The sequence below is a fragment of the Triticum dicoccoides genome, chromosome 3B (assembly GCF_002162155.2).
Source record: "Triticum dicoccoides isolate Atlit2015 ecotype Zavitan chromosome 3B, WEW_v2.0, whole genome shotgun sequence".
NCBI lineage: Eukaryota > Viridiplantae > Streptophyta > Magnoliopsida > Poales > Poaceae > Triticum > Triticum dicoccoides.
The window spans coordinates 310,613,759-310,629,636 of record NC_041385.1 but is presented as its reverse complement, the minus strand read 5'-3'; the positions used below and the strand labels follow the sequence as shown (position 1 = coordinate 310,629,636).

General features: G+C 47.0%; 1 protein-coding gene across 1 annotated transcript; it reads right to left on the bottom strand.

Annotated features, from left to right (window-relative positions):
• Window positions 1-7,535: 7,535 nt before the first annotated feature.
• On the bottom strand, window positions 7,536-9,173 carry LOC119275964 (myb-related protein Hv33-like). Its single transcript, XM_037556897.1, has 3 exons — window positions 8,913-9,173; window positions 8,693-8,822; window positions 7,536-8,536 (listed from the first exon to the last, which is right to left on the bottom strand). The coding sequence occupies exons 1-3, from the start codon at window positions 9,070-9,072 to the stop codon at window positions 7,894-7,896; spliced, it is 933 nt and encodes a 310-aa protein (XP_037412794.1). The 5' UTR covers window positions 9,073-9,173; the 3' UTR covers window positions 7,536-7,893.
• Between the last annotated feature and the right edge of the window lie 6,705 nt (window positions 9,174-15,878).

Here is a 15,878-nt window from a genome sequence, read left to right as displayed (position 1 = left end):
GGCATAGGTACGTGGTACGGTAAGTAAACCGACTCCAAAACAACTCTAATGGCAATTTTTATAAGTTTTGGATTATTTAAAGATTTTAGGAAGAAAGAAGTAGTCCGAAAGGGGCACGAGGCTCCCATGAGAGAGGAGGGCGCCCCCCCCCCTGTAGGGCGCGCCCCCTGTCTCGTGGGCACCTCGTGTGTCTCCCGGACTCCATTTTCTTGTATGTTATGTATTTTGGTCGGTAAAAATTCATTATATATACTCCCGAAGGTTTTGGCCACCGTATCACGCAAATATCCTCTGTTTTCGTTTCGAGTTGTTCCTGTTGTAGATTTGGAACAAGATGTCGTCCCAAGATTCGGAGGGAGAGAGCTACATAGCTGACTATATTGCAAACCCAAAAGTATATGGAGGTGTGGAACACTATGGCTGGACCATAGAGGAAGAAGAAGACTATGAACCAAAGAGGAAGGAGGAGACAAGCTCTGATGAAGAGGACGATGCACTGCCTCAACCTGGTGATATGCATGTGGAGTTCAAGAAGTCAAGCCTCCCTAAGGTCCAATCTATCCCACCATGTTTTTTGCAGGACAACAAGGCAACACTATGCAAAAAGATAATGAAACTTGAGCTCGAGAATGAGGATCTGAGGGAGGAAAATTTTAGCCTCAGACGTAAGCTAGAGAATAAAAGTGCAACAACTCCTACTCCATCACCTCCGAGGAAATAATTACATGGATATGGGCACTCCTCTTGGCAACTGCCAAGCTTGGGGGAGGTGCCCCGGTATTGTATCACCATCACACTCCTATCTTTACCGCTTTATTTAGTTCGATCCTTTTAGTAGTATCTTGATCTATTAGTTCGAAGTTTTGATATCAAGTAGTTTTGAGTTTTTCTTTGTGATCTCTTTATGTAATCGAGTCCGTGTGATATCTATAATAAAGATTAGTGTTGAGTCAAGGGCTTTGCTATGTTGCTATGATCTTGACAAAGTAGAAAGAACAAAAGAGTTCATATTGATCTTATGGATAGTGATAACTTCACACATAGAAAGTATGAGGCATAAAAATTGTTGAGAGTTGATGAACGTAGCCTTGGTCATCGTTGCAATTAATAGGAAGTAATAAGGAAAGAGGGGTTCACATATAAATATATTATCTTGGACATCTTTTATGATTGTGAAGCACTCATTAAGTATGACATGCTAAAAGAGTTGAAGTTGGACAAGGAAGACAACGTAATGGTTTATGTTTTCCGACATCTCAGTTAAAGTATATTGTCATTGACCTTCCAAACATGTTGAGCTTGCCTTTCCCCCTCATGCTAGCCAAATTCCTTGCACCAAGTAGAGATACTACTTGTGCTTCCAAATATCCTTAAACCCAGTTTTGCCATGAGAGTCCACCATACCTGCCTATGGATTGAGTAAGATCCTTCAAGTAAGTTGTCATCGGTGCAAGCAATAAAAAATGCTCTCTCAATATGTATGACTTATTAGTGCAGAGAAAATAAGCTTTGTACGAACTTGTTGTGGAAGTAATAAAAGCGGCAGACTGCATAATAAAGGTCCACATACAAGGGGCAATATAAAGTGACGTTCTTTTGCATTAAGATTTCATGCATCAACCCTAAACGCACATGACAACCTCTGCTTCCCTCTGCAAAGGGCCTATCTTTTACTTTATGCTTGAGTCAAGGTGATCCTCACCTTTCCCTTTTTCATTTTATCCTTTGGCAAGCTCCTCGTGTTTGAAAGATCATGATGCATATATCCAATTAGATGTAAGTTGGCATAGGCTATTATTGTTGACATCACCTAAAGGTGAATATGTTGGGAGGCAACACAATAAGCCCCTATCTTTCTCAGTGTCCGGCTGAAACTCTATAACCACAAGTATTGCGTGAGTGTTAACAATTATAGGGGACTACGATATAGTTGAGTATGTGAGCTTGCTGAAAGCTCTATTATTGACTCTTTCTGATGTTACAATAAATTGCAATTGCTTCAATGACTGAGATTATAGTTTGTTAGTTCCCAATGAAGTTTTTGAACCATTCTTGACATTGTGAATTGCATATTACTTGAACATAGGAAATCATATGACAAAATCCATATATGTTGCTGTTATTAGAATGATCATGATGCCCTCATGTCCGTATTTTATTTTTATCGACACCTCTATCTCTAAACATGTGGACATATTTTTCGATTTCAGTTTCCGCTTGAGGACAAGCGAGGTCTAAGCTTAGGGGAGTTGATACGTCCATTTTGCATCATGCTTTTATATCAATATTTATTGCATTATGGGCTGTTATTACACATTATATCTCAATACTTATGGCTATTCTCCCTTATTTTACAAGGTTTACCATGAAGAGGGCGGATGCTGGCAGCTGGAATTCTGGCTGGAAAAGGAGCAAACATTGGAAACCTATTCTGCACAACTCCAAAAGACCTGAGACTCCACGAAACAACTTTTTAGATTTAATAAGAATTTTTGAACAAAAGAAATAGGCCAGGGGGGCCACACCCTGTCCAGGAGACAGGTGGCGCCCCCCTAGGGCACGGCCCCCTATCTCCTGGGCCCCCTAGTGGGCTTCCGTCGTCCATCTTCTGCTTTATGAAGGGTTTTCCCCTGGAAAAAATTGTGGGCAAGCTTACGGGATGAAACTCCGCCGCCACGAGGCGGAACCTTGGCGGAATCAATCTAAGGCTCTGGCGGAGCTATTTTGCCGGGGACACTTCCCTCCAAGAGGGGGAAATCATCACCAACGTCATCACCAATGATCCTCTCGTCGGGAGGGGGTCAATCTCCATCAACATCTTCACCAGCACCATCTCATCTCAAAACCCTAGTTCATCTCTTGTATCCAATCTTGTATCAAAACCACAAATTGGTACATGTGGATTGCTAGTAGTGTTGATTACTCTTTGTAGTTGTTGCAATTTGGTTTACTTGGTGGAAGATCATATGTTCAGATCCTTTATGCATATTATTACCCCTTTGATTATGAACATGAATATGCTTTGTGAGTAGTTACGTTTGTTCCTGAGGACATGGGTGAAGTCTTGCTATTAGTAGTCATGTGAATTTGGTACTCGTTCGATATTTTGATGAGATGTATGTTGTCTTTCCTCTAGTGGTGTTATGTGAACGTCGACTACATGACACTTCACCATTATTTGGGCCTAGAGGAAGGCATAGGGAAGTAATAAGTAGATGATGGGTTGCTAGAGTGACAGAAGCTTAAACCCTAGTTTATGCGTTGCTTCATTAGGGGTTGATATGGACCCATATGTTTAATGTTGTGGTTAGATTTACCTTAATACTCCTTTTTGTAGTTGCGGATGCTTGCAATAGGGGTTAATCATAAGTGGGATGCTTGTCCATGTTAGGGCAGTACCCAAGTGCCGGTCCACCCACATATCAAATTATCAAAGTACCGAACGCGAATCTTATGAACGTGATGAAAACTAGCTTGACGATAATTCCCAATGTGTCCTCGGGAGCTTCTTCTTCATTATTAGAATTTGTCCAGGCTTATCCTTTGCTACATAAAGGATTGGGCCACCTTGCTGCACTTTATTTACTTTATTTACTTTTTGCTCGTTACTATTTATCTTATCACAAAACTATCTATCACCTACTATTTCAGTGCTTGCAGAGAAAACCTTACTGAAAATCGCTTATCATTTCCTTCTGCTCCTCGTTGGGTTCGACACTCTTACTTATCGAAAAGACTACGATAGATCCCCTATACTTGTGGGTCATCAGCACCTATGGTGAAGGTGGCGCCGGAGGATCCATCCTCATCGACTGGTACCTGCTTGCTGTCCGCCTTGTCTTGGGTGAACAACTGCTTCTTCTTGGTTGGCGCACCCCCCTTGGCCTTGAGGGTGTTGGCGTCGGTGGGCTGCGCCACTGCGGCCACCTTGAAGGCGAGCTTGAGGGCCTGCAGAGCATCCTTTGTATCTCCTGCCACGGTAAGGACGCCGCTGCTCCCGGGCATCTTCATAAGGTTGTAGGCCGGGTGAGTCGCTGCCATGAACTGGGCCAAGGCAGGGTAGCCGAGGATGGTATTGTACGGGAGGCCAATGGGGGTGATGTCGAAGTCGACCAGCTCCGTGCCGGGAGGCGGATCTGCCCCAGGGAGCCAGTGGAACTGCCTCCGACGCCCGAGAAGGACTTGCTGGGTCGGAGTCGCTCCAGGGGCACGTGGAGGAGGCTGAAGGCCTCCACCGAGAGCACGTTGAGGCCGGCACCGCCATTGATGAGGGTCCTGGTGACGGCCACCTGGCAGATGGTGGGAGTGCACAGCATTGGGAGCGCACCCGAGCAGGCGGTGTTGGCGGGGTGATCATCCAAGCTGAAGGTCAGTTCGGCCTTGGGTGCCACCCAACTCGAAGGAGCTTCGCGTCGCGTGAGGGCGGTGCCAATCTGGCGGATAAAGGCTTGATGTGGCGGCTCGAGGGTGGCGCTTTCGAGCCGCCCAGGAGAGCTGCAACGATCGAGGGCACCGGTGCAGCATAATGGGTGAGGAAGAGGTTCCGCAGCTCCTCCCAGGAGGCCACTGAAGCCATTGGCAGGTGGAGCAGCCACATGCGTGGAACGCCGGTGAGGGCCATGGGAAGCCAGTTAGCCATGACCCTGTCGTCGCCCCCGGCCTTGAGGACGCCCTCCTGATATGCCAGCAGGAAAGCTAGCGGATCCGCCGGGCCATTGTAGCGCGGCGGCATCTCTGGCTTGAACTTGTTCGGCCACTGCACCTGTCGCAAGGCGGGGACCAAGGCTCGGAGCCCCCTGGCCCCAGTGCCGGTGTCGGCAGACGGAGCGGGCGGCGCGTTGTCCGCCATGAGGGCGAAGGCGGTGTTGATGGAGAGCGGGTCGATGGAAGGGAGAGCTCCGGCGCACCCCTACCTGTCGCACCAAATATCGGATATCGGGTTCCGACAAAACCCTTAAGGTTTGAACTCTGGGGTGCGCGCGAAGATCTTCCTCCTACCGATCCACGTCCCAACGCCTCGCTGTGAACCTAAGCTACACGATGAACAGCACAAGGGGCACAAGGTTTATACTGGTTCGGGCCACCGTTGTGGTGTAATACCCAACTCCAGTGTGTGGTCTGGTGGATTGCCTTAGGGGCTGATGATGAACAGTACAGAGGAAGAACAGCCTCGCGAGGGGTGTTCTTGTGGTGGTGTGCTTGGAGAGGAGTTGCTCCGTCTCTGTTGGCTTTCGGTGAGATCTTGATGATCGTCCCTCCCTACTGTGGTGGCTATCTCTATATATAGAGGCCCTGGTCCTCTTCCCAAATATTGAGTGGGAAGGGCGCCAACAACGGCCATTTTGAAGGGGAACATCTAGTACAAGTTATCCTTACTAAAGTTGGTCTTCGGCTGCCAAAGGCACTGGCGATGACGCCGTCTTGGGCTCCACGGTGACCTCCATCCTGCCGCTCTCCTGGTCTTGGTCTCATTGCACCAAAATGGTAACCTTTGCTTGATGCCTCGGTACCCCGCGCCTGCGCTTGCCCCCTTTGCACCAAAGAGGAAACAAGGACACTTCACAGGCCGGCCCCCGCCTGGCGCCCGCCTGGTCTCGATCGCCATGGCTTGCGTCACGAGTACCTCGCGAGGTACCCCTGCCTTGATCTCTCCGCCTCCTCGCGAGCCTGCGTGGTGAGGCCGTCCGTGAGGAAGCCTTGCATCATCCTCCCCGCGAGGCTTGGCCCTTCACGAGGGTCTTGAGCTTGAGTTAATGCAGATGGGCCTTGCTGGGCCACCCCTTGAGCCACGCCGCAGGCCGTAGGCAGGCAAGTCTTGGGACCCCCATTCCCAGAACACCGACACAACCAACACACGCACTAGCTAGCATGCAAACACACCGGTCAAGCCACTAACGGCTTGCCCCACTAATCTCTGCACTAACTGCTCACACGTCCAGACTTTGAGTCACTCCCAAGTTTCTGCAGATGGAAAAGCCGTCACTTGGTGCATGCCGCAACTGCCTGCACCCGCTTCTTTCTCCATCTCTGGTCTGCTACACAACTCGGTCGGCCGGACTCCTCACAGACTGACACATGCAGCTAACTAATCACAACCCATTTAGCTTTGCATTGTGCACGTGAACACAACTCTACGTGCACACACTGCCGCAGCTTTAACTACATGGATGAACTGGAAATAAACATGGCGCACACACACCTAAACAACAATGGTTAACACCAACAATCACCCCCTTAACCTTGTTGTGCTTTATTGGAAACTCCATGTCAACCTTCAGTATAGCCCCGGGTTGTCGGCGGCGGTCGCATCGGCTAGAAGCGCCGGCTCCTTCTTTGGCTCGGTGCAGTCCCTCGAGTATTGCCCATACTCTTGGCAAGTGTAGTAGCGGACCTTCTGGATGTCAAAGTTTCTCTTCTTCTTGCCGGCGCCGCTGAGGTAGCGAGCAAGCCACTCCTCTTCTGTGAGGAGCAGGCGACTCCCACCACCCTGGTCGTAGTTGCTGGCGCCATCGTCCAAGTCGCTCCGGTCCTCCACCGTTTTGAGCCTTCCCGCAAGCTCTTCCATGGACATGGTTTTAAGATCAAGAAGCTGCTCAATGGCAATAGCTACCTGGGTATACTTGGACGACACGATGCGGAGAAGCTTCTTCACGACCTTCACCTCATCGAGGTTCTCGCCGAGCGTGCGCAATTTGTTGGCAATCTTGTTCATGCGCATGGCGAGCTCATTGAGGGTCTCGTCGCTCCTCATGCGGACGGCATCAAACTCCTTGAGGAGAGTCTGCGCCTTGGCCTCACGGACGCAGGCATCGCCGATCCGCATGATCTTGATGGCATCCCATGCCTCCTTTGCCGTCGCTTTCACGAACTTGGCACCACGCACACTTGTGCCTTTTTCTGTATTTCTTCACACACTGAATGAAGTGGATTACATGGGATTAAGTAGAGCAGCCAACACACGCACTAGCTAGCATGCAAACACACCGGTCAAGCCACTAACGGCTTGACCGACTAATCTCTCCACTAACTGCTCACACGTCCAGAATTTGAGTCACTCCCTAGTTTCTGCAGATGGATAAGCCCTTACTTGGTGCATGCCGCAACTGCCTGCACCCGCTTCTTTCTCCATCTCTGGTCCGCTACACAACTCGATCGGCCGGACTCCTCACAGACTCACACATGCAACTAACTAATCACAACCCATTTAGCTTTGCATTGTGCATGTGAACACAACTCTACGTGCACACACTGCCGCAGCTTTAACTACATGGATGAACTGGAAATAAACATGACACACACACCTAAACAACAATCGTTAACACCAACGCGTAGTACGTACGTCTTAATAATTGTGCGGCCTAGTCTCATTTGTCACGTACTCCCTCCGTCCGTTAATACTTGTAATCAAAATGGATAGAAGGAAATGTATCTAGACGTATTTTAGTTCTAGATACATCCCTATTTATTTATTTTGATGACAAGTATTTTCAAACGGAGGGAGTACTTTGCGAAGGGCGCAGTCCATGGATGGGGTGTAAGAGGTAAAAAGACTTGCTTTAAAATTCCATGGACCGATGTTGCTAAACTGCTCCCATACAAAACATGAAACCCCCTTGAATTGGGGTACGTATACATGCATATCTACTAACCCTTATTATGATCACAATACTATATAGTACTTATATAATAAGTACTTTTTTTCGAGGGAAGGGGTTGAAATGCAGAGAGAAAAAAAATGAGGAGAGGTAATAAGTATAGGTGTGGTCAAACCACATGTCCTCTCAACGGTGATCGATCTTCTCATCTCATCAGGTGGTATAGTGAGGTTTGTATATGTGTGAGTTTGTGGTTGTCGAACGATGGACACATGACCTCGGCCTGGGCGTGGCGGGGTCACATGAAGTCGAACTCGTCCTCCAAGGCCCCACGGGCGAGCTCGAAGCACGACTCGGGAAGATCCCGGGACAGCGAGCGGATCGGGAAGACCGCGGAGCCGCGGTCGTCGTCCGGCGGTTGCTGCTGGTGCCACGGGCTGAACTTGGTCGGGTCGAATGGGTAGGGCTCGGCGTCGTCGCGGAACATGTCCATGTGCGGGAGCGGCTCCACATTGCCGCAGGTCCAGGTGCCGGTGCCGGTGCCGTTGCTGTTGCTGGAGCTGTCGCCGCCGCCTGTGTAGGCGCTGTACGTGGTGGCGTCGGAGCCGACGCCGGCGTAGTCACACAAGGAGTAGGAGCCCTGCATGCGCATTGCGGGGACGTTTGTCACGGACATGGGGTCGAAGCTGCAGTCGACCGGGGAGTGTGGCGCTAGGAAATCGTCACTGCCAACAGAGCCGCCGAAACAGCCGTCTTCCGCAGCGGGGACTAGCTGCTTGCACTTGTCGTGCGGCTCGGCGACAGCGGCAGCGTCATTGAGCGATTCGTGGGTGGTGGGGTCGATGCGCTGCTGCCGGAGCTTCTTCTTGATGCACGAGTTCCAGAAGTTCTTGATCTCGTTGTCGGTCCGGCCTGGCAGCTGCGACGCTATCTGGGACCACCTGACAACCAACATAAAGGAGTAGTGCAGTTGAGGCGTGTCGACGTGTTTCTGTATGTAATATCGTCGTGTTTCTGTATATACTTACCTGCTTCTAAAGTTCCGATCAACATCAGAAAACAGTGAACTCACTAATAAAACTTACTAATTGTACTACCTGTTGCCGAGGATCTTGTGCAGGCTGACGATGAGGTCCTCCTCTTGCTGGGAGAAGCTGCCCCTCTTGAGATCAGGCCTGAGGTAGTTGATCCATCTTAGCCTGCAGCTCTTGCCACATCTCTCCAACCCTGAACAATTAAGGGAAACACATTTGAGTTCTTGGTCAAGCAAGAGATACATAGCAGCATGGGCATATATGAATGAAGAGATTACGTTACCGGCGAGCCTTGGGACGGAGCTCCAGCAACCGTTGCCGTAGCGAATGATGTGGTTGTAGAGCTTCTCGTCCTCCTCCGGCGACCACAGCCCTCTCCGGAGCTTGGGCTTGTTGGACGAGCACGCCACTGCTGCTGCCGCCTCGCGTCCCATCGCACGCATATGCGTGCTCCCGGGTGGAGTGACTAGTGAGCGAGCGCGGTAGCGGCCTGTGATGGCAACAATGATGGTGAGACACGGCAGGGCAGGGCACAGGCGATATAAAAGCGACACTTATCTCGGCCACACACACACAGACACAAGCAGTTCCAACAATGCTTGAGCCTTAAGATAATTGTATAAAGATTTAATTAACAATCAAATTAAAGTGGAGCTGAGCTAGCTAGCTCACTCAAGAAAAGAAAAGGGCCACTGCGCTGTGTGTGTGTGTGTGTGTGTGTGTGAGAGAGAGAGAGAGAGAGAGAGAGAGCAGGGGGGCAACATAAGTAAAGTGGGGTTGAAGCAACTGAAAATAGGCGAGGCCCCCGTGGGCAGGCCTAATGGATGGGGCCAGAGGTTGGATTTAAGGTAAGGTAGCTTCAGTTGCGGGGAAGAGTCCATCAAGTACAATAATCAATCTCTCATGCCAACAAACCCAGCAAGCTGCATGTGCCCGCCCCATGCACCATCTCATCCGCATCGTCGTTGTCATCTGTCTAGTGTACTGTATAAAGGTGCTTAGCCTTTTATCATTATTGTTGGTAACCTCCTTGCCCTTTTTCTAGCTCCTTTCCCTCCAATTCTCCGACTTGATTAGTTGGACTCTATGTCACACTGATTATTGTACATGTGTAAATATGCATGTGTTTAATTTCGCCTGCAATCTTGGAGCTGTTAGCTAGGGCTGGGTGGCCCGGAATAGCAAAGCCTAGAGTCTAGTTGCATGGATGTACATATCATTTGAAAATATAACATTCATCATTTTTCGGTTAGTTTCCGTCCCAACATTTTCACCAGCGAGCACTATCAGACGAACAACCAATCCCGGTCGCGCCTCTATTGGATGACACGAGGGAACATCGCCTGCGCCGCCAACCGAAGGCAGACGCCAGGGAGGGTAGCGGCGAGGCCTATAGAACTCTCGAATCCTTCTTCTGAAAGTGATATAAAACTGCTAGTTGAGACTGAATCCTTGAATATTGCTCGCCCGTCCTACCTGGGTCTGACAATTGGTTTCAGAGCCAGATTTATTCCTTGGAGGCGACTGGATATGGGTGCCAAGGAGAAGTTGGAGGAGTCGTAAAATCCTTCCCCTCCCTCCCAAATCCAGGCGGCGGTGTATTACTAGGCGGCGCATGTGGCGGCGATTCATTCGGGTGCAGGTTTGGGAAAAGGAAGTGCTTGCTTAAACTCCTTGTTTTAGTAGTAAAATCCCACCCTCCCTTCCGAATCCGGTGTACCTCGGCCGCAGGCGCAGGTTTGGGCAAAAGAAGTGGTTGCTTAAACTAGCAGTTTTATACCAATTGTTGAAGATCTGGAGCCAAAGGCCCCTTTGTCCCACCAGAATTTTCCACACCTATTTGGCAATCAAGCACCAATTCATAATCTTAGAATTAATCACCCCAAGACCTCCCAATTCTTTGAGGTAGCATATGGTTGGCCGCAAGTAAAAATATATACATCAGAGACTGCAAACCAAGAACCATTCTCCTCCAATCGAAATCAATAGGAACATGCTTCTTGTATCTACATCATAGCATACATGCCGTTTGATTATCTACCAATGAAAACGCCACTAAAAACTTTCACCGTCAAACTAAAAAATTATTAACTTTGAAGTGTAAGCAGACCTTTTAGCAGGAGAGCAACATAATTGCTAGCTTCCGTATAAGTTCAGTGCGTTTGTTAACCATAAACATCATTTCCTTATCAAGTCATTCTCTATGTGTTTATTTCATTCTGGTGCAGTGGTGCCTGCAGGCTGCAGTACAGGAGATGGATACAGAGTCCTTGGAGGTGGAATACAAAGCTCTACTAGGTGATGGAGCTGGAGAAGTTGAGTACTTCCAGTCTCTTGACGAACGAATCATTAAAATGAAGGTGTTTTGCCGATACTCTTCAGTTTTGTTGCTCCGTGATTAAAATTAATTGACTTCCTTTTTTCCTTCTCATGGAGAAATACATATACGTTACTTTCAGTGATGCCGTGTGCAGTTTTAAGAAGTTGAATATCTTTCTTTGAAGGGAGTTTCTGATCCTATGAAATGTCGTTGTGGACTGGAGTATAATGTAGAACTAGGCTGACAGGACCTAGCGAGAACCGTCGTCAGAATTCAGCAAAAACAACAAGAACGCTCAACTTTGGTGGGGAATTGCGACTGGATTTCAGATTGGATCGAAGCGACCAAGCTAGGTTTCGCCAGCCGGAACACGGCGGCTTCAAGGGCCAAGCCCAGAAATCTCTAGAATGCCCTCTCCAGAAGCCGGATGATGGATTAAAAAGACCCGAGTGGGTGAAAATGAGAGAAAGCGACAGCTTCAGCTCGAAGAGCTGCAGTAAAATTTAGAAGTAAGGTTACACAACTCAGGGTCGTTCATCTGAAGATCTACGGTAGATAGACGCGGTCATGAGCGTGAAGCGGTACGTTGTCCAGCTGTCGTAGGATTGAAGATTGACGGAGGAGATGAACCCGGAAACGCGAAATGGTACTGTGGTGTTTCAGGCTGTTGTCGAACATCTCTGTCCTGACAACCCCCCCCCCCCTCGAGAGCAGACTTGCCCTCAAGGCTGGAAACTGTGGAAGACTTTCTGGATGAATGCCGCATCTTCCCAAGTCGCTTTGTCCACCTGAAGATTTGTCAATTTGACCAACCATTGCACGACATGAATGCTGATATCTCCTTGTACTCTGGATATCAATTTGCGTTGCAGAACCACTTCAGGTTGAATGAGGATATGTCCATCTTCATCCAAAAGTGGCAACTTGGGATTGGGTACTGCATCTGGACCAAGGTGTTTCTTGAGTTGGCTGATGTGGAAAGTGGAGCGTAGTTTGCAATCAGCAGGAAGGAGGAGCCTGTATGCCACTGCTCCAATCCTCTCTAGTATCTTGAAAGGCCCATAATATTTTGAATGGAGTTTCAAGTGCCTGTGGATGCTAAGACTAGTGTGTCTGTATGGTTGTAGCTTAACATACACCATATCTCCAACATTCAGATGTTTATCAGATCTTTTCTTGTCAGCAAAGTACTTCATCCTCTCTTGGGCCTTCAGCAAGTTCTCTTTTATTTGTTGAGCAATCTCATCTCTGTCCATTTCAGCTTGTGAGTGATCACCATCTGGTGGGGGAAGCATGAGCTCTGCAATAAGAGGTGGTGGTTTGGCATACAGTGCCTGAAAAGGGGTCATATTGAGTGAGGTGTGGAAGCTAGTGTTGTACCACCACTCAGCCATAGATAACCATTTATGCCACTTCCTTGGGTGTGAAAATGCCATGCATCTCAAGTAGTTTTCAAGGCATTGGTTCACTCTTTTAGTTTGGCCATCAGTTTTAGGATCATAGGAGGTGCTCAGGTGCAATTTAACTCCCATTTTTGTGAACAATTGCTGCCACAACTGACTGGTAAAGATCATGTCTCTGTCAGTGACAATGACAGTAGGAAGTCCATGCAGTTTGAAGATGTTGTCAGCAAAAGTTTGAGCTACTGTTCTCACAGTGATTGGATGTTTGAGGCCAATGAAATGTGCATATTTGGTGAACCTGTCAACCACCACAAGTATGAGGTCCTTGTTTTCAGACACAGGAAGTCCTTCCACAGAATCCATGGAGATGTGAGTCCATGCAAAGCCAGGGACATGCAGTGGTTGTAATAGTCCAGGAGAAGGGGAGTGATGAGCTTTGTTTATCTGACACACAGGGCACCATTGCACAAATGATTTGACTCCTTGTCTCATGACAGGCCATGTAAACAATATTTCCAATCTGTGACATGTAGCTCTCTCTCTCCTGAGTGTCCTCCCAGTTCTGAAGTGTGAAAAGCTTGTAATAGTGATGATCTCAGTTCAGTGTTGTTCCCAATGAGAATCTTGCCCTTGTACCTTAACACTCCACTAGTGAGAGTATATGGGGGGTGTCCTTTAGGAGCAATAGCTAGTTCAGTCAACAGATCAGAGCACTTTTTATCACTGTTGTAACTATTTACCACTTCTTTGATCCAGACTGGTACTGCAGCAGTAGTGGTCAGTGTTTGCAAAGCATATTTGACTCTGGACAATGCATCTGCTACCTTGTTTCCTTTTCCCTTCTTGTATTCCACAGTGAAATTGTAACCCAAGAGCTTAATAAGCAGTTTATGTTGAATGCCTTCAGTCAGTTTCTGTTCTTGTATATGTTAAAGGCTCTGCTGATCAGTTCTTATGATAATGGAAGATGAAGCAAAGTAATGTTTCCTTTGTTTTAGTGCTTCAATGATGGCCAGTGCTTCTTTATCATAAGTGGACCACCCTGCTGCTTTTGGGCCCAAAGATTTGCTGAGAAGAGCTATAGGTTGCCCTTTTTGCATTAACACTGCTCCTATGCCATATCTAGAAGCATCTGCTTCCAAGATAAAAGGATAGGAGTAGTTAGTCAGAGCAAGAACTGGTGCTTGAGTCATACATTCTTTGAGAGTTTGAAAAGCTAGAGTTTGCTTTTCCGTCCAAGTGAAAGCATCTTTCTTCAGTACATCAAACAGGGGCCTACAAGTAATTCCAATGTTTTTATGAACCTCCTGTAGTATCCTGCTAGGCCCAAAAAACTTCTTAGTTGAGTTACATTTTCAAGAATAGGCCGCTTGGTGATTGCCTCCACTTTAGCAGGATCTATAGATACTCCTTCAGCAGAAATGACAAATCCTAAATATTCCACTTTCTTTTGTGCAAACATGCACTTGGACTTTTTACTATATAGTTGATGTTCTCTAAGAGCTTTGAAAACCATTGTGAGATGTTTCAAATGTTCTTTGTAGGATTTGCTAAAAACCAGGATATCATCAAAGAAAACCAAGACACAGATCGTTAGGAATGGTCCCGAAACTGAATGCACTAGTTGGTGGAAAGAGGGTGGCCCATTTGTCACTCCAAAAGGCATAACCAGAAATTCATAGAGACCCATGTGTGTGCTGAAAGCAGTTTTCTCAATATCTTCTACTTTCATTCTGATCTGATGATAGCCACTCCTAAGATCAATCTTAGTGAAGATTGTTGCTCCATGCAATTCATATAAGAGATCCTCAATCATAGGGATGGGATACTTATTTTTGATGGTGTAAGCATTCATTTTTCTATAGTCCACACACAGTATCCAGGTGAGATCTTTCTTCTTGACCAGTATTGCTGGGGAGGAGTAGGGGCTGCTGCTTAATCTGATTATTCCTTTCTGTATGAGATCTTTAATGATTTGCTCCATTGCATTTTTCTGTTGAGGGGGCATCCTGTAGCATCTTTGATTGATGATAGGTGCTCCAGGTTCTAAGTTGATTGCATGATCACAAGATCTTTTTGGAGGAACGCCTGCAGGTTTTTGGAAAACATCCTTAAAATCTGTCAGCAATTTGGATATTTCAGAAGTATGTTCCTGTACTTGTCCATTGTACATTGTGACAGGTTGCATCCACAGTAAAGCTCCAGATAACATGTCATCCAGAACATGGTCCATCTCTTGAAGTGAGGTTGAGCAAGGACTAGTAGGCAGAGTTTCATCTATAAAGGTTTTCATTAGTCCCTGGTCATCTCTGATTGTCAGTGTCATGTTTGGAAGATCAAATGTAACTGGGCTGTGTTTATACATCCAGTCAGCCCCTAAAATCCTATCATATCCAGTGAGTTTGAGGACTCTGGAATCAGAGCAGAAAGATTTCCCTTGGATGTTGTAAGTTTGTTTGCTGTAGGAAAATTCACTGAATAAAGATCCTCCATTTGCTACAGTTACTTTAACTTGCTTAGCTGGTGTCAGATCACAACCAGCTCTTAAAGCTATCAAAGGAGAGAGGGAAGTGGTAGTGCTACCACTATCAACAAGGGCTAAAGCCATGGTTGATCCAATTTGCACTTGCAATGTGAAAGTGTGTTTTGGTTGTTCCTCAGGAGTGCCATTTGCAGCATGCATGGATATTTTCAGTTGCTGTGAATCTGAGTTGTCCTCCTCTGTGTCAGTTTGTTCCTCTTCAGCATCTTAGTGTATATAACATCAGGATTCACTGTGTTTTGTTCTTGTAGAGCTTGAATTTGGGCCTTTTGAGACATTTTGCACACTTGTTTGTCACCAGGAAACCAAGGCTCTCTACACTTGTAACATATCCCCTTTTCTCTTGCTTGCTGAATGACAGTAGCTGCAGGAACTACAGGTGTGCTAGATGTTCTATTGCTTTCAACAGTAATAGGTTTCATGTAGTTTGTTGTGTAGCTCTTATAGTTGGTAGGTGTGGGGCTTGATGTCTCTATTCTCCTTGCAAGCCACATTGCTCTCTGCATGTTGTCAGGTTGGTGACTGATAACCCGCAAGTATACGAGATAGTTGTAGCCTCTTTCGATAAGTAAGAGTGTCGAACCCAACGAGGAGATAATGGTAGAACAAATACTATCTCAAGTCCTATCGCCACTGGTACGACTCTACGCATGCTTGACGTTCGCTTTACCTAGAACAAGTATGAAACTAGAAGTACTTTGTAGGTGTGATAGGATAGGTTTGCAAGATAATAAAGAACACGTAAATAAAGAGTAGGGTCTGTTTAGATAAAGAAGAAAATAAAGTAAATATAACGAGTGTGGAAAAGTGGTGGTAGGAGTTTTGAAATTGTCCCTAAGCAATTGACTACTTTACTAGACCGATAACAAGTTTTATGTGGGAGAGGCCACTGCTAGCATGTCATCCCTGACTTGAAATTCTATGCACTTATGATTGGAACTATTAGAAAGCATCCGCAACTACTAACATTCATTAAGGTAACAC